General features: G+C 44.4%; 1 protein-coding gene across 3 annotated transcripts in view; it reads left to right on the plus strand.

Annotated features, from left to right (window-relative positions):
• The first annotated feature begins 14,097 nt into the window (after positions 1 to 14,097).
• The window catches only part of LOC115162332 (G patch domain-containing protein 2-like), a 33,438-nt gene continuing 23,185 nt past the window's right edge, over positions 14,098 to 24,350 (plus strand). For 2 of the 3 annotated variants that reach the window (XR_003869519.1, XM_029713530.1), the window contains exons 1-3: positions 14,371 to 14,504; positions 15,434 to 16,123; positions 23,712 to 23,773. Coding sequence is in view for 2 of the 3 variants with exons in the window: in XM_029713530.1 (XP_029569390.1) it covers positions 14,497 to 14,504; positions 15,434 to 16,123; positions 23,712 to 23,773 (760 nt within the window). In the remaining variant the exon portion in view is untranslated. Of the gene's footprint in view, positions 14,343 to 14,370; positions 14,505 to 15,433; positions 16,124 to 23,711; positions 23,774 to 24,350 lie in introns of those variants that run through there. The other variant, XM_029713531.1, reaches the window with a different exon arrangement.

Raw genomic sequence — 24,350 nt, forward strand, 5'->3', positions numbered from 1 at the left:
GCCAAATGTATTCAAAAATAATGGCGAAACAGCATACATTTACTTACGTTCGGTAGCCTTTATTCAAAATGTAATATTTTGTCCGATTTTCACAGCTGGCCTAAATACAATTAGGTATATTATTTCAACAAATGGAACAATTGTGACCGTTTAGGCTCTACTTTTTTTGACAGTGTTTCATTTGAACGCAAGAAAGTCCATACATTGATATTTCCTATATACAGCGCGCGCTGTTTCGTAGTGACAGCCAGGTAAAACTGATGCGTTATGTTAGAAAAACGTTTGCAAACTACAGGCCCATCAAGACTGAGGAACTTTTTTTAGAATGACTGTTTTATTTTCACCAAAACAACAATGTTATTCTTAGAATGACAGAAGTTTGAACAAATATATATATGAAAACTTTATATAAAAATACAGTCATAGGCCTATGGGCTAAACAAATCAAATGCCTAGGCCAAACAAATCAAATCTATGTCTATATTTTTTCTTTTTTATTTCATTCAAAACAGTGTTCTATTTCAGACGCTAAAATGAAGCACGGTGTCGAGCCCGTGCTTGTTGATGTGTTGCGCGGTCATTTGATTACTTTGGCATGCCTTCACATCACAGTGCCTCTACTGTAGACTAGATCTAATTAATTTAATCCATTGAATGAAAAATATTCCATAAATACCGACAACAATTCTCACACCTTTTCTGATCAAGGAAGAAGATTATTGGAGTTTAAGGTAGGCCTAGATATAAAAACAAAAACAACATTTTTATAATTGTAGAGGGCAATATTTTGCTCTGACAGAACTGAGGTGTGTGTGTGGGAAATGACAGTGACAAAATATTTGAGATGACTATCCTTTGAAAAAACATTTTCAACATGTTTTATTTAATTTGGTGTAGGCCTAGATTTGGAGAAGACAAAACATACATTTCTAACTGTTCAAACAGGTGCAGATACAGTCCAAAATGAAGGTTGCCTACAGCAGGGTTTCCCAAACTCCCCTTTGATTATTTGAATCAGCTATGTAGTGCTACTGCAAAAACCAAAATGTGCACCAAGGGAGGACCCCAGGACTGGAAACCCTGGTCTGTTGGACACCTGGTGAGAATCTTTCATTCAGATTGTTTGAGTGTGAAATCAGTATGTTGAATGTCTTTATTTGTTCAGTGTTTATCCATCTGTTGGATTACTTCCAGACACTGCTATATCTCTCACGCCGGCCCTACTGACCAAGAAACGGCCATACTGTGTGCTCCAATCCTCTCAGTGCCTTGTCTAATTGTAAATGCGCCTTACATCTTAAGAGTACCTCACTATAACATTTTGAAGTGGGTTTAGGCATAAATAGGATTAATTCCCAAACAATGTCCTTTGCTCTTCCTCCCATAATTTCATTTGCAGGGTCCACAGGATGAATAGCCAAGCAGGCAGTGATGTGGAACCTGGAGGACGGGCCATACCAGGCGGCCCTGCGCCACAGCACCGCAGCCTTCAGGTTATGTTACATTGATAATGTCACAGCTTCAGGAGCGCCACCGCCCACAGTACAGGACAAAGCTCGGAATCCAATTATCCTCCCTATAATTTGTGGGAATTTTACGCTTCCCTTTTTTATGCTCTGTCTGGCTCCAACATTCCTCTGTACCTGTGCAAGCTACAAGGCAGGTTGGAGGGACTATTTTTCTAGCAGAGATTTTGTAGTACAGGAGCAGTGTCCATAGAACTCCAAAATGTGTGAATTGAGATTGGGAAACTGGATTGTTTCAGCTGCCATCAATTATTCCATGACTATTATATTGTATTGTGATGTAGACTACATCATTCCAGATTAAAGAAAGTCTAGATTTTCATTATCCTACCAACATCGTATTACTTATTTTGGCTGATTGGGAAAGACCAAGAAAGGTCATTTTTGTGTTAAATCTTTACATGGTGGCATAGGCACACGATGTCAACTGTCTATGTTTTCAATACATTTTCATGGAATCAGTGGGTAAACTACATTATGCTGGATGTCCTGTCTGCCTCAAAGACACTGCCATGCAAAACACACTTAGAGAAGAGTGAAGTACACACTAGCTAATGGATTACCAAACCTAAACCAGAGTTTTACCAGCACTCAGGTTTGGCGTGAAGTCAGGCAGGTCTTTTTGACGTATGTACGGGCGCAGGCCACCCACCTGCCCAGCCCCCGACTGGGTTTGATTTAATTAAAAGGAAGAGGGTGCATCAATTTCAGCAGCGTCGCGGGGAGATGACAGTACACAAATTGAAAGTAAGCAGATCGGCAGGGCCGGGAGGGGGCCAGTTCATTAACATGGAACACAATTCTGTGTGCAATGTAACAAGATTAGAAACATTATTATCATTCCACCCCCAGACATAAAGTCCCTGTCACAGCCTGAGAGAGAAGAGAGGGGGGATCCCATGTAGCCACTCAGCTTGTGACAACACTGAGATGGTGTGGAATAAACGCATAGGATTTGACGTGAATACAAGTATTCTGATATGTTTTTGAATAGGATATGGGGGAAATCTACAGAAGAGCTTTTTCATGCTATTTGAATGGAGCATATTCAAAGAGACAGTTGGATGTGTGACAGTGTCTAGATCAAGCGTCTCAGTTGGAGAGAGATATAGAGAGAAAGTGAGCATGATTTCCTGTCAAAAGCATTAATTCCCTGTCATCCGGATCTGGATTCAGGGATTGATGTAATGTATGATGGAACTAGCTGGTGTGTGTGTGTGTGTGTGTGTGTGTGTGTGTGTGTGTGTGTGTGTGTGCGTGCGTGTGTGTGCGCGTGTGTGTGCGCGTGCGTAGCCTGTGTGTGATTATCAGGACAGGTCTGTTTACCCACAGCGTCCTATCATAGCATGGTCAATAGCTGTGCTGCCAGTGATGCTAGGCCAGGATTAGGTCCTCAGCCCTGTGACTGCCATGATTACATCGCTTCACACACTTTTACTCACGACAGCCGCAACTGATGTACTTATCACTTCCAGACACTCTGACATACCCCTCCGCTGCTGCTCCTGCTGCTTATCACACGGAGGGATTAGATTTGTTTGAGTGAAGATCTTCCTATACTGGTCTGAAGGAACATGTACTGTAACAGTCCAGAAACGAGTTTCAGTTTTACCGAAAAACATATCCCTTTAGTGAACTGAATGTCGTTTTTAGCTTTATGTAGAATCTCTGATGCTGTGTATCCATCCCTTCTATTGACTCTTCAGATTAGATCAGGGGTTATATGCTAGTGTTCCCTTTCAGGAAATCCAGAGGAGGAATGTGAATGTGTTTAGTCCAAGAGGAGGTCTGTTAATGAACAGTAAAGACAGATGAGTCTCTCTGATGCCAAGCAGGTCGCATGAATTGGATTAGTGTGACCTGAGATTGGGATGGATAGCTGTCTATGTGCCAAGTGGTCATTAGCTTGGCAGCACCACCACATGCTAATAATCCTGTACTCAAAACTGGTTCCCCTCAATACAAATCCTAGCATTGGACCTCCAAAGGAAAGAGAGCAGCTAATCAGGAAGAATAGTTTAGATGTCTGCATTTCATTTAGAGTGGAGCATGGACACAGGGATATTATTATTATTATTTTACCTTTATTTAACTGGGCAAGTCAGTTAAGAACAAATTCTTATTTACAATGACGGCCTAGGAACAGTGGGTTAAATGCCTTGTTCAGGGGCAGAACGACAGATTTTTACCTTGTCAGCTCAGGGATTCGATCTTGCAACCTTTCAGTTACTAGTCCAATGCTCTAACCACTAGGCTACCTGCCACCCCTTTGGATTTTAAAGTGGGCATGTCATGGTGTCTGTGTTCTAAGATGATTACCTTATACTAAACATAAAAAAGGCAAATCATATCAGCATCTGGTGAATACGATTTATCAACGGCTGTCAAAGCATACTTTATGAATGAAAACCTTGTTGAGTTTCTCTCCAGAACGCTCCAGGGGTTCAGCATGCTGCTGCTGTGGATTTAACAGGCTAATGTCATGTTCTCCAGTGGGGCTGTGGTAGGCACCAGTACAGGAGGAAGTGGTCTCTGCCTCACCCCATTCTCCAAATGGGCACCAGTATGAATCAGTCCCTGCCTGGATGTTGTTATCAATCACGCTGGGTCCCAGGGGGGGCTGGTGAGGGGAGGGGAGCCTCCCTGATCCTGGTCCATATAAAAGGCTGTGATGTATTAGAGCAGATGAGCATCGGACTGTTCTGGCACATGACTGACAGCTCATTTGACAGCCCCGGGAAAGTGTGCAGTGGAACTTTCAATCTCATTTAATATTGGGTAAGAATGGAATTGTGGTGGTGGGGAGATTTAAAAAAATATATTGTTTCACCCCCTTTAAGTCAATGCGAGGCTCATGGGGTGACTATGTGGTGAACCCCTGGTCCAGAAAAGCTACAAGCCAACAAGACTCTGAGCTAACTCTCAATCAGGAACCAACTGATCCCTGGCCTGAGTCCCTCAGGTAAGAATCACCCTCCTCAGGTTTAGTTAGTCAAGTTACAGCAGAAAAACAACAGAGTCCACAAAGCCAGGAAAGAAAACAAAAACATGCATAAATCAAGTGGCGCGTGGTCAGACTGGTGCTTTCCAAACAGGTCATCTCTGTCATTCAATCGCTCCACGGCGAGGTCATGAAATAGGATAGCCACAAAAACAGCTACAGAGCTCTGAGAGAGAGAGAGCTCTGAGAGAGAGAGAGAGAGCTCTGAGAGAGAGAGAGAGAGAGAGAGAGAGAGAGACCAGCTACCACTGAAGTCCCTTTCTATCTGAGAGGCCTATTCCTTTCTGATGTATCTGTGTTTTTACATGACTTATTTCACAGTCATTTAAGGTCAGCGAAGTCGTATAACATCTCTTAATTACATGGGAAATGTTGAATTATTTCAGTAGAAAAACTCAGGGGTCTCAAATGTCCCAATGTGCCTCTCCAATGATCAATCATAGTGGGGCAATTAGCCATTTTACAGCTATTAAAAAGACATGCAGCTCTTTTCATTATGTCCAATCTATTTTTATATCACCATTGTTCATTATTACATTTCTCTTTATTTCAACCTTTGACAGTTATTTGAAACTTTGTGCGAGTGCTTTGAGGTTTGGAACGTAACAGCCAAAGCCAGCGTTCCCTGTCCACCATATACAGTACCCCACCTCCTCTCCACCCTTCCTCCAAAAGCCCATGTTCTAAATGAGGTCACCAGCAGCGCCTCAGGAGTAGAGTGTCAGCTGCTGTTTTTCCATTGCTGCTGGATGGGACAGGTCGCACCACACCACAGCAACAGCAGCTCTGGTTCCTGAACCAGTGTCTACCTCTCTGACAGGCCTGAACTGACGCCACACCAGCCCTGTCACTCCCCAACCAGGCCGAGCAGTGACCACAGACAGAAAGAAACCTATCCCACAGACGCAAGAAAATGTATCTGGCCCATATCAGCTGGCCTAGCTGTCCCTATAGTCCTGTTTATACCTGGTTCTCACATGCAGCCTTTGTCCTAATCTTGTCCACATTGTGATTGTGCTCACCTTTTTAGACAAGTGTGAACGATTAAAAGATGAAATGTGCTCTGATTGTGAAACAGATAAGATCAGGTCAAGATCAGGACAACATCAGGACAAAGGATTCATGTTAACGGCAGGTATAAACAGGGCTTCTGTCACATCTCCCCTGTTTGTCTCCTACTCCCCACATCTCCTCTCATCTCTCCTCCTGTCTCTAGTCTGACTTTGATGGCATCCATATTTTCCTGTTAATGTGCTGGAAGCTGCGTGAATGTCCGTATCATCTAAGTGATCATTAAAATGTATTGCAAGCTGACTTCATCCAGGTTGCTAGGTTGTGCTGGCGTAAGTCATAATCATGTGGTGACAGTGTAAGAGAGAGTGGCTGCATTGGCCAATCATCCAGGCCAGTTAAATTATATAATTAGCCCAGTAAGAGGTGAACGCTCCAGATTGCATAAATTATTAAATGTTTGGATGAACCTGAGCTCCATTTCCCTAACTATCTTTCTTTCTTTCTCACTCTCTCTCTCTCTCTCGCGCTATTAGCCCATTAGCAGTTATGTAATACTGTATACTGACGTGGCAGTGGACAGGGAAAGTGGTTAAATTAAGCCAGACCAGTGGTCGTCTTATAGCAGCTCCTGGCTGTCTGTCACAGAAGGACAGAGGAAGACTGAAGAGACTGAGAGCATGCAACTATGGGAATTTACAGTAATGTGAGCTTAGCTATTTCTGTAAAGTTTAAACCAAAGATGACTGGCATGCCCTTGGTATAGAGCTGAGACACTGCACTTTTGTATTGATGACACCCTTCCATCCAGTAGAAGTTATTTCATTTTTTACACTAGTCTATAATTGCACTACAGCATTGTAAGACAACAAAGTGAGTCAAACGATATACAGTAACACGTCAAATCGCTCAATTTGTCCCTGGTTAAGCTGTAATGGAGGGGTCGGAGTGGGGCTGACAGCCTGCCTGCCGCTGTGCTGCTCTGCACCAGGCCCCCCAGCCCCCTGTGACACTCACATGTGTGTGTGCACGCCGCCAGATAGGGTCTCGCAGAGCGTGACTGTGTGTTATTCACACTGACGAGTTCCGCTGTTCACTGTCACCTCTCATTGTGAGAGGAAATAAGCCAGTGGAGGAGAGCCGTGGCCAGGGGAAGGTGGAGGAGAGGAGAGCCTACGGAGGGGGCCCAGGGGAGGGGAGGGTGGAGGAGAGCCTACGGAGGGGGCCCAGGGGAGGGGAGGGTGGAGGAAAGCCTACAGAGGGGGCCCAGGGGAGGGGAGAGTGGAGGAGAGCCTACGGAGGGGGCCAGGGCAGGGGAGGGTGGAGGAGAGCCTACGGAGGGGGTCAGGGCAGGGGAGGGTGGAGGAGAGCCTACAGAGGGGGCCAGGGCAGGGGAGGGTGGAGGAGAGCCTACGGAGGGGGCCAGGGCAGGGGAGGGTGGAGGAGAGCCTACGGAGGGGGCCAGGGCAGGGGAGGGTGGAGGAGAGGAGAGCCTTCAGAGGGGGGCAAGGGAGGGTGGAGGAGAGCTTACGGAGGGGACCAGGGGAGGCTAGGGTGGAGAGCCTACGAAGGGGGCCAGGGGAGGGGAGGGTGGAGGAGAGCCTACGGAGGGGCCAGGGGCTGGGGAAGGTGAAGGAGAGAAGGGCCTACAGACAGGGCCAGGGACAGGGGAGGGTAGAGGAGAGGAGAGCCTACGGGGGGAGCCAGGGACAGGGGAGGGTAGAGGAGAGGAGAGCCTACGGGGGGAGCCAGGGGCAGGGGAGGGTAGAGGAGAGGAGAGCCTACGGGGGGAGCCAGGGGCAGGGGAGGGTAGAGGAGAGGAGAGCCTACGGGGGGAGCCAGGGGCAGGGGAGGGTAGAGGAGAGGAGAGCCTACGGGGGGAGCCAGGGGCAGGGGAGGGTGGAGGAGAGCCTGTGGAGGGGGCCAGGGTAGGGTGGAAGAGAGGAGAGCCTACGGAGGGTGGAGGAGAGGGGAGCCTGTGGGAGGAGCACCCTCAGGTCCAGGGCCCAAAGATCAGTTACCCTCCCAGGGAGAAAAGGGCTCCCAGCTGTAAGCAGTTGAATGGTTGTTTCATTCAGATATTCAGTGAGCAGTGCTGTGCTGCTCAATTCATTCTGGATGAGCACCAGAGTTTGTTAGCACATTCTTCCAGACAGCGGAGGGCCCCCAGCTGTGTTCAGGGAGGCGGTGTTATGGTGTTTGATTTGTTGTGAAGACTCAAACAACAGGACACAGCAGACTCCAGGTTGACCCAGCAGGCCTGCGGAGAGTGACACTTCCTCTCAGTGTCTGGTCCTGCAGCGCGCCGTGCCAGCAGAGCCCCAGTGCTGTGCCGCCACTCCGTTTATCATCACCACAACCACCCACTGTGGGCGGCCAGTGGGACGAGACTCAGACGCCTCTCTCTCTATCTCTCACCCCTTCTTCTCCTCTTCTCCTCCCCTCCCTATGGTCCCTCTCCAGAGAGACTGAAAAAGCCTGATTCTCTGTCTGATTGTTTTGTTACAGTGTGCAGGCAAATAGACTGTGGCTTCTTCCAGAAGAAAATGCTGGATCTCATCTGATCTTATGGCCCTAAAGAGTGGCCTGGCCTGAAAGGTAGTGATTGGAAAATTACAGGGCTTCTCCTCAAGCATTGTCACAAGTCAGACTCTTGTCTGCTCAAGTGAACGAACATCAGCTGAATGGTCGCAATTCATTCAATTTCGATCTTTGTCGCCATCCATCTGGCAATTCTAGGACGCTTAGTGTATGTCTGTAAACTCTGTAGGAGAATGTTACGAAACATCAGGGCAAGTCTGAAGGTTTCAGCACCTCTGTAAGTGAACAGCTAATTTTATAGGGAACACATGTCAATCTGTAATACTGTGCCAACATTCACACAAGATTCAAAATGTGTGTGGCAAACTTTACATAACGTGATTGTGTTAAACTACCGTAATGTGGTTGTCAAACAGAGTAGTTTGAGATGGCAGTCTTACAAACTTCTGATGTCTGTGGGTAGAATTACCTTTTGTATTGCCAGTGTGACGATGATAATAGTTACCCTCCCCACCCCCTCCACTGAAGTGGCGTAGTTTAAATGATTCAAATTGGGAAGGAGTAAAACAAGGGCCTTTTCAGAACAGACTCTCTATCAGGTTTGAAGTCAATTACAGCTTGTGTGTGTGTGTGTGTGTGTGTGTGTGTGTGTGTGTGTGTGTGTGTGTGTGTGTGTGTGTGTGTTTGTTTAAACTGGAGTTACCACAGCCATCATCATGCCTGTGATCAGAACTGATCAGAATAGTGGTGTGATCAAAAGAGCCCAGCCCCCCACCAACACCCCCTCTCTCTTTCCAACTATTTACACCCAACTATCTCCTTTATCCTCCCAACCCCGTTCTATTGTTTTTTCTTTGTCCCCCCCTCTCTCTTTCATCCCGCTACGCCTCTCTCCTCCTCACCCCCTCCCTCTCTCCCTTTCTCTTCCACCCCTCTGCCTTGGCCCTCTGCCTGCTCTTCCGTTCACCCCCATGTTCGCAAATCACTTCTTCCTGTGTCAGCAGGTAAATTGTTTTGTCCTCCCATTCCCTGCTTTCATTACCTTGTGTAAATTAAGCGATATGTCGTCCACTGGTGCGCGCCAGAGCACCCACCGTGGCAACGCCAAAATCATGAGATTTGGCATAATAAATGAAGACAAACTGGCAGTAGCACTGCTCCTTCTCCAGGCGGGCTCGCCTTCATTATTCGCTTAACTTGCCGTAGAAAATGACTTAACCCTGACCTTTGTATTACGTCCCATATTCACTCCAGATAAAAGCCTTTTTACAGCGAACAACAATTTATATTCCAGCAAAGAGGCTGCTTTTCTCTGTCAGTTTTCCAATCTCAGCTCCTGAACACACATCATTTAACTTGTCTTGCCTTCCTGTATTTGTCCATCAGTCCTTCTTTTTTACATAAAATCTGGCAGCATTATTCTGTGATTTGATGGCACCCACTCATTTTTTCCCCTTGGAATGTTTGATTGGAAGAAATATAGCCGGCTGGGGCTATCTCCTCTCTTCTGTGGAATCATGCGCTTGATGAAATAGTGTTCCCCCAGCAAGAATAATAAAAACAGACTTGTGCATTACGGGAGGCTCTCAATCTGCCAGCTCGGCTGGAGCAGAGCGAAAAAACCTCCCCCTGCCTCCTGACAGATTTCTATAGTTATCCCACCAGATAAATGGAAGCGGGTGACCAGGCTGGGGAAGGCCATAATGGAGCCAGGCATGGGGTGCAGAGCTGAGTTGGCCAACATGACTGCCTGCTGTGAATACTCACAGGTCAACCAGGGGCTGCTAATGGAGAAATTAGTTATTTTACCCCCAGCCCTTCCATTACCAATTCACTCTTTGGAGACATGTAAGGGCCACACATAATATATAGAGAACCCATTGCTTTTCAGTGAAGAATGTCACAAGGTGTATTGATTTTTGAATAAATGGACTTGAACTTTGTGTATTTCTATTTATTATGTCATTTCTATTGGAGGATGGCAACAAAGAGTACACATTGACTCACTCCAGCTACTCTGAAGATAGAGGGGAGCTTTTCCATCAAGTGCTCATGTCATTGTTGTATCTGTGGAGAAGCCCTACTCATCCCCTGGTCTGCCTGAAGAATCAGTCATGTTCATCAGCCTCTCTCTGGCAGACTGTTGTTGTTTGTACTGACACAAGACTGAGATATCAAAATGGGAGATAAGGGATCAAATGACTGCGGTGAACCCTGGCCCGCCCCTCTGCCAAATTGACATGTCAACCCTGCCTTCATTGGGACAAGCTGACATCACTAACTGTAGGAAACAACACAACTGGAACAATGTGCTACAATAAGGTCTCCAGGTACAGAGACACAACAAACACACTCACCACTGTTTCATTTCCTTGACAACAAAAACAATGCTCCTGAGGTCTGTGTTGTTAATAATGTGGCCATCTGGGGCCAGAAAACCAGAATCCTTTGAATCCTAATGAGAGATATGTATTGGCTTTTGTCATGTTGTTTATGTTGGTGTTTCTTGTCTTACAGTGGTTGTTGTAGCTAGCAGTGACTTGATCAACAATAACGGTCAACAATGTTTCCTTTATTTTGAAGGAATGGGAAACATCAGGATGTATTTCTTTGATGAAAATGGTTCTGACCTTGTCAATGAAATCAGGAACCTTCAAGCCCTGAATGTGACCAAAACAAACAGTGATATGATTGTGGGAAACATTGGTATCAAGGGCCCCATTTTATATCAAATCAGTGAGTTGTGTTGAACGGCCACAGGATGCTCCAATACCAAGCTGCTTTCAGTCTGACTAGTGCAGAGAAAATAATGAAAAAATGTAGCATGCAACTCATTTGTTACTGTGTAAAAGTTTCACAAGGTCGTTTTGAGAGCCATGTTAACCCAACACCTGAATACAGATTTGTTTCCTTGTTCTACAAGTCACGGAGCCCCAGGTCCTTAAGCGATCATTATTACCATACAAATAGACAGATCTATTTAACAACCCTCTTTTTATCACATAACACTTATTCTTTAGTGTTGCTCCTTGAAAGGCATTGAAATGAGGCTCCCCTTTTTGCAGCGGAGCGTCTATGGGTTGATAAAGGCTCAGAGCAATAGACGAAGCAAGGCTGACATCTTCTTAAGAGATGATAGGGAAGCCAAATCAAATAGGATGGAGCAGTCACTCTTTTCACAGATAGGTAGCTCATTTCTGCTGGCTGGGAGTTTGCTTCCCTAGTGACGCTCTGCCTGGGAAAGATAGCTCACTCGGACTCCATTCATTATTTCATTCCCTGTCCCTCTTTTTACAATTCAAGCTATTTCTTTTTGGCTTTAATGAGTTATGTATTTTTCCATTTTTGATGAGGATCTTGGAATTTAGATTTTTTTTGGGGGGGGGGGACAAAATTCTTAATCACATTCCTTTTTCATTTATGTGAAAGAGGCAAAAATCAATTATTTTTATTAGACAAAGCAGAATGCAAATGAATGGAATGGGTTGCATTAAGAAACAAAGGATCCGGAGAGGCCCTGATAAGTGTTATTCTTGCCCCCTGAGGTAAAGCGTGTGGCTTGGGTTATTAAACACTTTGCAAACATTTTCCCTCTCATCCAGGCAGCAAAATAAGTATTATAGCACCACCAAACGATGGTCAAAAAAGTAATGGTAATCGTTTCAGCTATACTGTTTATAAATCATTTTCAAAGGGATTTGTCAAGAATGTGTGGGATATGATAGCAAGTGCTTTTCGAGAAGCGCCAAGCCGGACATCCTGGGGAGTTGTGCATGCCGGATGCAACAGCAAGTGCTACAGCATAAGGATGCCTAGGCCGTGCTAGAATAACTGTCTGAAGATGGCCTTTTTTACAATCTCCATCGGTCATCACAGTCATATTTAACATGTGATGCAAGTTTCTTGCATGTCTGTTCAGGCTCTTGTTGGCCTGACATTCAAAGACCCATATGCCCTTTCCTGTGGAGGGGAGAGTCTCCTCTGTGGCAGAGTTGCCCCAAGTTTTCTTACAGACTATTTACTTCTCAACTTAATCAAGCATGCACAACTCTGCAGGATTTCCGGCTTGGCGCTTCTTGAAAAGCACTTTGCTATCATATCCCACACATTCTTGACAAATCCCTTTGAAAATTATCTAGAAAAATGTACTTCTCTTGCAGAAGGCTCATTGAAAAGAAGAATTACATGACAGATAAAAAAAATAAAAAATATCACCAGTGAAAGGCTAGACAATGTACGTTGAGAAATTGGGAAGATGGGAGAAACAATGAATATTAAGTGCCTTAGAATCTAAAGCTGTCCTACCCGACTAAATTGAAACTGTATATCCTGAGGGGGCAAGGTTTCCAAATTGCTAATTACCGCCTCTGAAAGGGGGCTGTTTCTGATATGTTTGCTTGTGAAAGGCTGGCATTTAATGAAGCAGTGGCTGAGTTTTTTTTATTCCCCCTCTCCGGCTTTCAGGCCTCTCCCCGGACTGCCTCCCAGGCCAGAACAATGGTGGGCCCTGGAGCCCAGCTCTCCCACAGGCCCGGTGAGAGGAGGCCGGGGGCTGGGTACTGAGGGAGCCGCTCAGCATGCTGACATATGGAGAGGACCGATAAGGTGGCAGCGGCACAGAGGCCCTTTCCCATGGGCCCAAGGGGAAATGTGCAGTTATTAAGAGTAAGATGAGAGAGATTAAATGGCTTTTGTGCTAATTTTCTCAGAGAATTAAATGTTTTATTTTACTTAGCCTGGCTTCATTTGAGTGTTGAAAGGAGTGGTAAATGACTTTTCATTCAGCCACACATTCGCTTTGAGGAAAACTTCCATTATTGGCACTTGTCAGACATTGTCTAAAAACACTTATTTCTATTGTTTTTTTTTAAAAGTATGAACTTATCTAATACATTTAGAATTGGTCTTTCTCAACACACAAGGAACAATGTCACTTTGAGGGAACTATTCTGCAAACCACTAGGAATACTTTTTTCATACTAGCTGTATTATGGGCACATCTATTGCTTGCCTGGTCAAGAAAACAGTTGACCTGACATGATATTGCCCTCTGGGAAGTTTCCTTTAAAAAAAACACACAAAATAAAGATATTCATTCTATTCCCTTGTTGTATGATGTCTATAACTAGACTCTGGTAGCCTATGTGCTTGAAGCCCCCATACAGTCTTTGTAATATTTTTTTTTTTAAATCATCACGGTATGTCTAATAAATCTCTCTGTGTGTGTATTTAAAGAAACTAACTCCAAAATATATTTGTTATCATTTATTTCCCTGAGCCTCCATTGGCCCTTGAAATGCTCAGTCTGATTGTGTGGGTGTTAGCTAGGAAGCAAATTTGAAGATATTTACATATCTTCTGAATGGCTGATAGGATGGTCAAGAGCCCACCCCCTTACCCAGATGAACAGTCATTGGTCTATTATAATCAGATCACATTGTGACACCATGATGTGGCTAAAAGTTCCATCCCACCTGAACAGGCTGAAATTCCAGGCATTTTTTTCCAAACACAAAAAGGGCATTATCATCATTTTCATTTTCAGTGTTATTTAGACCTCTTAATGTGAAAGATCACGTTAACTGCACTGCCCCTTTAAGCATAGTGCAGAGAGCTCAACTAAGGTAGCTTTTTTTATGGATGGGATAAATATCCTATCTGGGTTGTGGGATCCTTGGGACCTTATCGTTTAAAATCTAAACTTCAATGGGATAGAGACGTCCCAAGGATCCCAGATAGCACTAGCCGTGGTACACTCAAATCCGTTATATCGAGGCAGAGTTTAGTATTGATAACTAGTCGCGCGATTTGCTAGCAACATGAGTCGATACTTGTAAAATGTAAATTAAAAAAATTCATAACTGCCCTGTACAACTGCGGTCCTCCCGCGATTTGCTTAAGTTCATACTTTTAAGGAACACAGCCACCGATGTTTTCCTCATTTGTGTTGCTCAACTGGAGACATACTGGCCTCTGAGATTCAATTGACAGAAGCGAGTTGAGCAACACAAATGAGGAAAACATCGGTGGCTGTTTTCGATAAGTGTTTTTTAAAAGTATTCATTTCATCACCCCGGGGCAGCACCGCAGTTGTACAGGACACATTTAGCGCGACCAGTTATCAATAGTCAACCGCCTTGATATAGAGCGCACAGACCGAAAAAAGACAGCAGGGCGGAAATTACTTCATTCGTTTGGCAGCGGGGCGGAAGTACGTCTCATGTTTACAGCTGTGAAAACAAAACAAGCAGGAACTGCGACTGGTGAGTGGAAACAACAGCATCGTTACATAACATAAGGATATAATTTCATTCAGAAACGGAGCGTGTAATCTCAGACAGCGTTCTCATTTTAAGTGCAGTAACAACAATTGTGTCACGATACCGTTGTAAGAGATATCAAGCTTTCGCAACGATAATGTTTTGGTTTGTGGTTTTCTTAGCACATTTCGCTCCCCAGGCTAGGCCTATTGTTATCTAATTATCATGGTCAGTTTTAGAACGATAGAAGAAACAATCAAAATTGAAGAACGATATGATCTTTCTAGTTATTTGGAGTCTGCCGAAGTGCTGAAGGCTACACACAATATATATTACATAATAGTTTTCTTTCCCTGTCCAATTGGTCATATTCAGTCCTGATTATAGCCTAATGGTCAAATTCTCTTTCACTCGTCTTCATGTTCTATTCAAAAGTGTTTCAGTAGTAGCTGTGTTGTAATAAGGAATGAGTTGTGAGTAGATTCATTCTGTAGGTTATGTAGTCACTGCTGTTACTATGCTTGGGTAGTGGATCGAGGGAGGCGGTATGTTGCCTGACAGAAAACAAACTGTACTAGAAGAGAAAAGGATAGTTATTACTTTTTTTTTCAACTGAAAAAAAAATCATAGGTTCCACTTTAAAACGATCAGTAAGCATTTTATAGAAAACCTAAGCAAATGTCTTTGTGATACTTGTGGCAAAGTGCCAGATGCCAGACCTGCAAGTTTGTTTTATACAGTATGCTATAAATAAGTTGTGAAGCATCTACCTTGGCCCTATGAAGGGTTTATGAAGGCTGTATTAAGACTAACACAATTGTTGTTAATTGAAAATGGGTCCAAATCATTGTTCAATTAGTTGAACAAAACATCTTCATAGTCATGTGCATTATGCTTTAACAGTAGCTTCTCAGAGGATTCTGAGTGTTGAAGTTGACACCAGCAGCAGCATACACTGTCCTCTTATCCTAGACGCGCCATAAGCTAGTGTCAACTTACACCATACTCATTCTATTCATGTGCCAATCACATCTACTGTATACTGGAGCTGTACTGCTCCAGCTTACCAGTATTCCTCTCCCCCTGTACCCCAGCAGCATGATGGATGAGCTGGTGCACGACCTGGTGTCAGCCCTGGAGCAGACCTCAGAGCAGACCAAGCTAGAGGAGCTCTGGGAGGAGATGGTTCTGAGTCCTCTGCAACAGCGCAGGCAGATCCGACGGCGCCGGGGACGTAAGCGCCGCTGTGACTCCTCCCTCCACCCCTTGGAGCACAGCCGTTGCCTCAGTGAGGCCTCCGAGTCCAGCCTGGACGAAGCAGCCAAGGACTGCCGGGAGAATGCTGCTCCGGCCCCCTCCGCCGCCAACTACAGCGACTCAGACGACATGGTAATGGCCAAGCGCTGGCCCTCCTGCTCCAGCAACAGCTACGCCATCAAGACCAAGCAGCACTCCTGGCCTGAGTCAGACTCCTTCACAGAGAACACCCCGGGACGGCCACTCAGGAGGAGGCGGAAGGTCAAACGCATGACCTCTGACGTGACGGTCAGCCTGCAGCAGAAGTTGACGGTGTCAGGGGTGGATGGCGAGCGGGGCGGAAACCACAGGTCGTCCAAAAAGCAGCGTCTGTCCAGGCTGAAGAAGGGCGCTGGAGGCTGGGTGGGAGTGGACAGGGAGGCTGATGGAGTGGGCCTCAGGGCAGAGGAGTGCTGGAAGGATAAGATCCCATTGGTCCTGGAGGCCAAGGAGCAACGAGAGGCTTCTGATGAGAATATGTCTGAAGGGTAATGTTCTAATTATCAATTTTATTTGTTGTGTGAGAAAATATCAAGTTGGGCAGGACAATAATATAACATCTAAAAGGATATAATATTTTAGGATAATGATTTTTTTTTACGTTGTGTTTTCATTTGGCATTTCCTAAATATTACATAATATTTGCAACCTTTGCAATATTTACAATATAGCCTACAATTGTAAAATATGTTATTGCTGGCCTTTGTTGACACAGACCTAGTCAAAGTACAAATCACCCCTAAATATCACATTCCATTTACCCTTTGGGCGGTGAAGTTACTGAGGCAGTTTGGCCCGTAATATAAAAGTCATGGGCATAACTACTATCTGACAGAGGCAATTAAACACAGCGACATTTAAAATGATCTATACTGCCTGTCTTCATCTAGTTGTCAATATTCAATGTGGCCCCGTCTAAAACAAAAAGTGCATCACATTGATGCTTCTGCACCTTCAAGTATTGAATTGACATAAATGAATGATATTCCCTTCATCTGCTCTCTCTCTCTGAGGTGATAAGTGGGGAGGGATCTCTGATACTGTGGCCGCAAGGCATCACTCAGCTCATTACTTTGCTGGGAGAAATTGTCTCAAGTAAATAAGTCGCTTGGTGAGGTATTGATTCGTTTCAAAATAAATGTCTATCTTATTCTTAATATTTGAAGCTATGTCTGTCCTGAGTTCAACTGTGTGCATAAAAAAAAAATCTAAATTAGATATACTACTGTGACTGCCTATAAGTGACATTGGAACCAATCAATTACCATGCTGTCATATTAATTACAATAATGGGTTTACTAAATAGGCCTATTCAGTCCTGCCTGGACACTTTAGGGCTGAGCCAGTTTGACATAAAAATTCACAGTGAATAATCTAACCTAACCTCTGCTATCCTCAACGGAGTGGAAATCATTAGTGTCTGTATACTACACTAGTAAAAAAAAATAGAAACTTGGACCATGGAGGAATAGGCTAGTTCCATAGACATCGCAAAGAAGTGCATAGTGCTGCCTGTGAGTAAAGCTGGTTGGTCTCTTCTCCCCAATGTCCCTCCCACTGCTAGACACCTGCCTCCACTGGGTATTCCCCTTGATGATCTCATTATCTGTTGGCCCATATAAAAAACATGGAGAAGAAGTCTGTGGTAACCAATAATAGGGAGACAGAGGGCTTTACATCTTCTGGTTTAATTTGTCCTGACCTCCCTGGCCCCTCAACGGTACTTGTTTTCTTACTTTATGGAAAAATCAATAGCCGTTCTGACAGAAAACAGCTCGGGAGAAGAAATAAATGGGAACACCGTGGCACGCTGTCAATCATTTCTCACGTACACAACAGAAGGCTACTGATTGCTGCTCAGTAGACTGCCGCTCTGTACTGAGGACTAAACAATCTCTGGGTTAAGTCCTGCTGGAGGCCAAGGAAATGGGAAAATGGTAGCAAGTGATGGGGGGTTGACAGTGGTACAACAGCCATATTTAGACACCAGGAAAAGCTATGCTCCATCCATCTGATGTTTTAGACTTCAGTTACTTCTTAAAATGTATTTGAACCCTTTTAGGTTTCAGTAGTCTCTCTCTGTTCGTTCCATTAACCTCTTCATATTCTGTGTTTGATCTCTTAAACGTCCTTTGCCTTAAGGTCACAGCTCATGCAGTATATGCACAGACCAGAGCCTGCCTTTAGCCGCCCAAGTGCATTGGGAGCAGATGTTGGCAACTCCAGCTGGGCTCCACATCCTTGATTAGAGCAGCGATGGCCTGCTGGCAGGATGGCCACCTGGTGCCCAGTCTGGCCCAGAGAGCAGGCCTCACCTGTGGGTGGAGGCAAACAGGGACACGGCCTCTGTCTACAGCTGTGGTGTTGGTACTGTTGGTGGTGTGTTCAACATGGACAACCTTTCCACCAGAAAGCACAAACCATTGTGTGTGCATTTGTCACACTCCACACATTCACTTTCTAATTTGGATTTTTTGAAAACTCTACGAAGAGTTTTGGTTTAGAGCTGTATTCCATTTGCTGAAGTTCATTTTCATAAATCTCTGAGACTAATCCAATTACAGGAGCTCAGGGAGGGTGGGATAACCTTATATTCAAGACGCCCATGGAAGAGGGCATGGATTTGGGCTGGGCGGCTTGTTTGAAGAGCCAACAGAGCCATTGTTATCTGCGCTTTGCCCCCCTCTGTCTCTGTCCCCCCTCTGCTGAATTAGCCCAGGCTCAATAAATGGCGGCCGACCCGTAATCTCTGCGCAAACTGGTTTGCCTCTCCCAGGAGCCAGGGATTATATCCTAATGATTAGTCCTAATCTGGATACTGTGTTTTTGCTTCACCTCAATGGCTTGTCTGCAGACAATGGGGCCGTGTGGGGAACTGATTAGTTCAACCAGAATTGACAGAGGTTTGTCAGAAGGGAGCTTTTATTCCACACTGGAATGCAGTTGTTGTGTCTTAGAACACGTAACTGTCCTTGTCTTAATTGAGTGCCACCATGGTTGAAGGGAACGTCAGTGTGAAGACTTATTTAGTGATATGGTGCCTGATGCAAAGTACGTGATAGTATTTCTCTGGGAAGAAGAAATGGGAGGCGTGTGTTTTGATTGCTTGGCTACCCAAACTCCTTGATCTAAGCAAACGCTATACCACACCCACAGACGTTAGTTTCTCCTCCGCAATGAGTCTAGATTTGAGTACCTATCCAACGATTTCTAGAACGCAAACACATTCTAACCATTCTGATTGGTCCCATAAACTGATGGGTTGGGCCAGAGCCAGAACACACGTGGGTAAAGCTGCATTTAGAAATTGGCTTTAATCCTCTGATTGGTTAGAGATGATCCAATCGCTGATGACTTTGTTTTGTACAACACCCTTTATTTTGACGTCACCACAAACGACTTCAATGATGGCAATCTCAGACTGAGCAGTGGAAGAAATCAAGTTTGAGTCGTCAGGCAAGTGTTTTGATGAGCTTTACCTGTAATTGATACTAACACAGGAATGATCCTTGTTCTCGCAAGTGCATTTGAAACAGCTAAGTTTGACTAAAAGGTCTGTCAACTTTTCTTGACAAAGGTCATGGGAGGAGATGAAAGAGAGGTGTTTCTACTGGTCCCAAGAAAAATGGCAGCCTCAATTATTCATGGAATTAATTAGGCAGTACTTAATGGAAACGGTTTCACATTGGCTCAGGGCTGCTCCCAGCGACATCACATTACACCTTTAATACGGATAAATAGTTAATGTGTGGCTCTAATTAATTGTTTATACCTGTGATCTTTTTCAAACTTTGCTCCAAATCCCCCTATAGGAAGCAAACACATTTTTTAACTCAGAAATGGAAGAAACTGTTGTACCGCTGCCATCTGTGAGCCATAACTTATTTTTGATAAGGGTGCATATTTCTAAATCTTCCTCTATTATAGAGAAAGATAATTATTGTACATGTGTAACCTGTACTCAAAATATTCTCCTAAAGACCATTTGGGAAGTATTCAGACCCCTTGACTTTTTCCACATTTTGTTTCGGTACAGCCTTATTCTAAAATTGATTAAATCGTTTTTTCCCCCTCAAAGAAAAAAAGTTGTCATTTTTGCAAATTTATATAAAATGTAAAAACTGAAATATCACATTTACAGTGGGGGAAAAAAGTATTTGATCCCCTGCTGATTTTGTACATTTGCCCACTTACAAAGAAGTTATCAGTCTATAATTTTAATAGTAGGTTTATTTGAACAGTGAGAGACAGAATAACAACAAAAAAATCCAGAAAAACGCATGTCAAAAATGTTATAAAAGGATTTGCATTATAATGAGGGAAATAAGTATTTGACCCCTCTGCAAAACATGACTTAGTACTTGGTGGCAAAACCCTTGTTGGCAATCACAGAGGTCAGACGTTTCTTGTAGTTGGCCACCAGGTTTGCACACATCTCAGGAGGGATTTTGTCCCACTCCTCTTTGCAGATCTTCTCCAAGTCATTAAGGTTTCAAGGCTTTCGTTTGGCAACTCGAACCTTCAGCTCCCTCCACAGATCTTCTATGGGATTAAGGTCTGGAGACTGGCTAGGCCACTCCAGGACCTTAATGTCCTTCTTCTTGAGCCACTCCTTTGTTGCCTTGGCCGTGTGTTTTGGGTCATTGTCATGCTGGAATACCCATCCACGACCCATTTTCAATGCCCTGGCTGAGGGAATGAGGTTTTCACCCAAGATTTGACAGTACATGGCCCCGTCCATCGTCCCTTTGATGCGGTGAAGTTGTCCTGTCCCCTTAGCAGAAAAACACCCCCAAAGCATAATGTTTCCACCTCCATGTTTGACGGTGGAGATGGTGTTCTTGGGGTCATAGGCAGCATTCCTCCTCCTCCAAACACGGCGAGTTGAGTTGATGTCAAAGAGCTACATATTGATCTCATCTGACCACAACACTTTCACCAGTTGTCCTCTGAATCATTCAGATGTTCATTGGCAGACTTCAGACGGGCATGTATATGTATTCTTGAGCAGGGGGACCTTGCGGGCACTGCAGGATTTGAGTCCTTCACGGCGTAGTGTGTTACCAATTGTTTTCTTGGTGACTATGGTCCCAGCTGCCTTGAGATCATTGACAAGATCCTCCCATGTAGTTCTGGGCTGATTCCTTACCGTTCTCATGATCATTGCAACTCCACGAGGTGAGATCTTGCATGGAGCCCCAGGCCGAGGGATATTGACAGTTCTTTTGTGTTTCTTCCATTTGCGAATAATCGCACCAAATGTTGTCACCTTCTCACCAAGCTGCTTGGCGATGGTCTTGTAGCCAATTCCAGCCTTGTGTAGGTCTACAATCTTGTCCCTGACATCCTTGGAGAGCTCTTTGGTCTTGGCCATGGTGGAGAGTTTGCAATAAAATGCAAATTAATTACTTTAAAAAATCATACGTGATTTTCTGGATTTTTGTTTTAGATTCCGTCTCTCACAGTTGAAGTGTACCTATGATAAAAATTACAGACCTCTACATGCTTCGTAAGTAGGAAACACTGCCGATTTTGCAGGTTATCAAATACTTGTTCTCCCCACTGTGTGTGTGTGTGTGTGTGTGTGTGTGTGTGTGTGTGTGTGTGTGTGTGTGTGTGTGTGTGTGTGTATATATATATATATATATATATATTACTGCTGCTCTTTAATACTTCTCTTATTCTTATCCATATTTTTTGGAAACTGCACTGTTGGTTAGGGGCTCGTAAGTAAGCATTTCACTGTAAGGTCTACCTGCTGTATTCGGTGCATGTGATTAATAAAATGTGATTTGGTTTCAGACCAGAGAATGTTGTTTCTCATGGTTTGAGAGTCTTTAGGTGCCTTTTGCTAAACTCCAAGCGGGCTGTCATGTGCCTTTTACTGAGGAGTGGCTTCCGTCTGGCCACTCTACCATAAAGGCCTGATTGGTGGAGGGCTGCAGAGATGGTTGTCCTTCTGGAAGGTTCTCCAATCTCCACAGAGGAACTCTGGAGCTGTGTCAGAGTTACCATCGGGTTGTTCACCTTCCTGATCATGGCCCCTCTTCCCCGATTGCTCAGTTTAGTCGGGTGGCCAGCCCTAGGAAGAGTCTTGGTGGTTCCAAACTTCTTCCATTAAAGAATGATGGAGGTCACTGTGTTCTTGGGGACCTTTAATGCTGCAGAAACCTTTTGGTACCCTTCCTCAGATCTGTGCCTCGACACAATCCTGTCTCGGAGCTCTATGGACAATTCCTTCGATCTCATGGCTTGGTTTTTGCTCTGACATGCACTGTCCATGGTTGTAAAAACATCTCAAGGATGATCAATGGAAACAATTCTGTGCTCAATTTTGAGTCTCATAGCAAAGGATCTGAATACTTATGTAAATAAGGTATCTGTTTTTTATTTTTAATAAATTAGCCTGTTTTCGCTTTGTCATTGTGTGTAGATTGAGGGGAATACATATTTTTTTTAAACATTTTAGAATAAGGCTGTAACTTAACAAAATGTGGAAAAAGGGAAGGGGTCTGAATATTTTCCGAATGCACTGTATATAATAGCGAGACAGAGACAGATAACTGAAAGGGCTATAGGATGAGTAACAATCGTCCTGAAAGGGCTATTAGTGTTTATTATAGGGGCTGCTGCCTATAGCCAGGAGGATGCATGGTGAGGAGATATGCCCTCTACTGCTGTCGAACAGAGAGCCCTGCTCCAGATGCTCAGCCGTGTGTCCAGAGGTGGAGGACAGCTGAGTAGAGGCCTGGGGAACCAGGGTCTGGGGAAGGGGGTGGGGAGGGAGGGATGATCCTGGAGTTCTTGGCTAGGCCAGACGTCTTCCACATTCCCTGGAGAGGCCTGGTCCCTCTCACATCTGCTTCTTGGGTGTGTGAAGGGAGATGGTGCTGGACCATCTGGCAGCAGCCTAGTCTGAGACTGCCGTCACCGCCACTCCTGTGCAATATGGCAAAGAACCATATCAGCGTGTATCTGACCCCGCCAGTCTCTCTCCCTCGTCACCAAGGTCAATGCTGATCACCACAAAGCAAAATGCAACGCAAACAAGACCCTCAGACTTCCTCTGACCCAATGGACAAATGGCCTCAAAGGACTGAGCTCGGATGTTTGTGTTACAGTTGCTACTTGGCATGCTGTGAGAGAATTTAAGACAAAATCAGTGACCATCCATGGCAGTTTGAATGTAATAATCTAAAAAAGTGATACAACAAAAAACAAAATATGTACAGACATATTCATTCTTAAAATTCACAGAACACAGTTCTAAAATGAACTCCATTAATGTCCACTTCATTAAACCAATATTTTGTTTTAATATTTTTTTGTGTTAAACAAATAGTCCATGGAGGCCATAGTCCTGACTCCTGTGTGACCTTGGCGGGTCTATTTAGCTCCCAGCCCAAGGTGGCAGAGGTGTGACAGAGGCAGAGAGGCCCAGGGTGGGGTATGGGCCGGGGCAGAGGGGGGTGGAGGGGTGACACGGGGACGCCTGGGGGCATGGAGAGGGCCAGCCATGGAGCAGCCTGGCCTGGACCAGCCTTCAGAGCAGATGCTGGCCAGTTGTTGTGTGGAGGCACGTCCGCGGGTCCTGCTCACAGACTGAGAAGGCAGGGGAATCTGCCGCACTCCTGTCATCCTCCAGAACGCAGCACAGATTAGATTGGAGCTGACAGCGGAGGATATTCAATTAGATTGTGCATGTCACTCAGTGGCTTCGACCAGAGTCCTTCCCCATGCCTTTGTGTTGGGGATGGGGACCAGTGGGGAGAGCGCCCCTCTTTTTGTGTCATTTTATATTTATGTTGACCTCTAGCTCGGGACTGATTCATTATTTTGTTATTGAATGTCGCATGTTAACATTTTTGGAGTGGGCTTGCACGTTTTTGCTTCACATTGTTCTATTTTCAAATGCACAACCTTCTTTGACCCTAAAATGCACCCATTTTAAAATGATCCATCACAACGTATTTCTTTTTCTTGTTACACATCCGTATTATCACTACAAAAAGACTGCTTTCTAAGTTCAACATGAAATGCATACTGACAATTATATTATTCTTCCTCTGTTTGCAGTGAAACTAGCAGCGTATGCAGCAGTGATCCTGGCCTCTTCACTAACGATGAGGGAAGACAAGGTATTAATGTTCAGCATAATATTTATTTCTCACTAGCTAGGTTTCCATCCAGTTGGCAACAGATTTTTATGCAGATATTGTAGAATTTGCATAAATAAAATGTGTGCATTCTCTCACCAGTGGTGTGTTTCCAATGAATTGACTTATTGCAGATAAAAATGAGTGTGTAATGACGTAGTGCACACACAATCTAATTTTCATTTACTGAATAAAAATGTAAAGTTCAATATGTTTCCATCGCATTTTAAACTCTACCAATAGTTTTATCACAAACTGTTGCCTTAAATAGCAAATGTGCCTACTCTGGTCTCTAGCCAACAGCTCACAGATGTGGTGGAGGTAGGCTAGTCTACATGATGAGATTATTATGGATAAGAGCTAGAATATTTTTATTTGTCAAATGGCAGTCAAGCATCGATCCTCATGTCACCAGAATAAGACTGTCAATATTTATTGGAAAGGAGCATCAAGATCCCCTGTGAAGTTCATCATAAGTTATTTAATCTGTAGCCTAATAAACTGTATGGTTTTCCAAATCGTAGTGGGAGAACCACACCATATCATTGTGTGACTCCAA

Source organism: Salmo trutta, chromosome 25, assembly GCF_901001165.1.
Source record: "Salmo trutta chromosome 25, fSalTru1.1, whole genome shotgun sequence".
In the NCBI taxonomy this organism is placed as follows: domain Eukaryota; kingdom Metazoa; phylum Chordata; class Actinopteri; order Salmoniformes; family Salmonidae; genus Salmo; species Salmo trutta.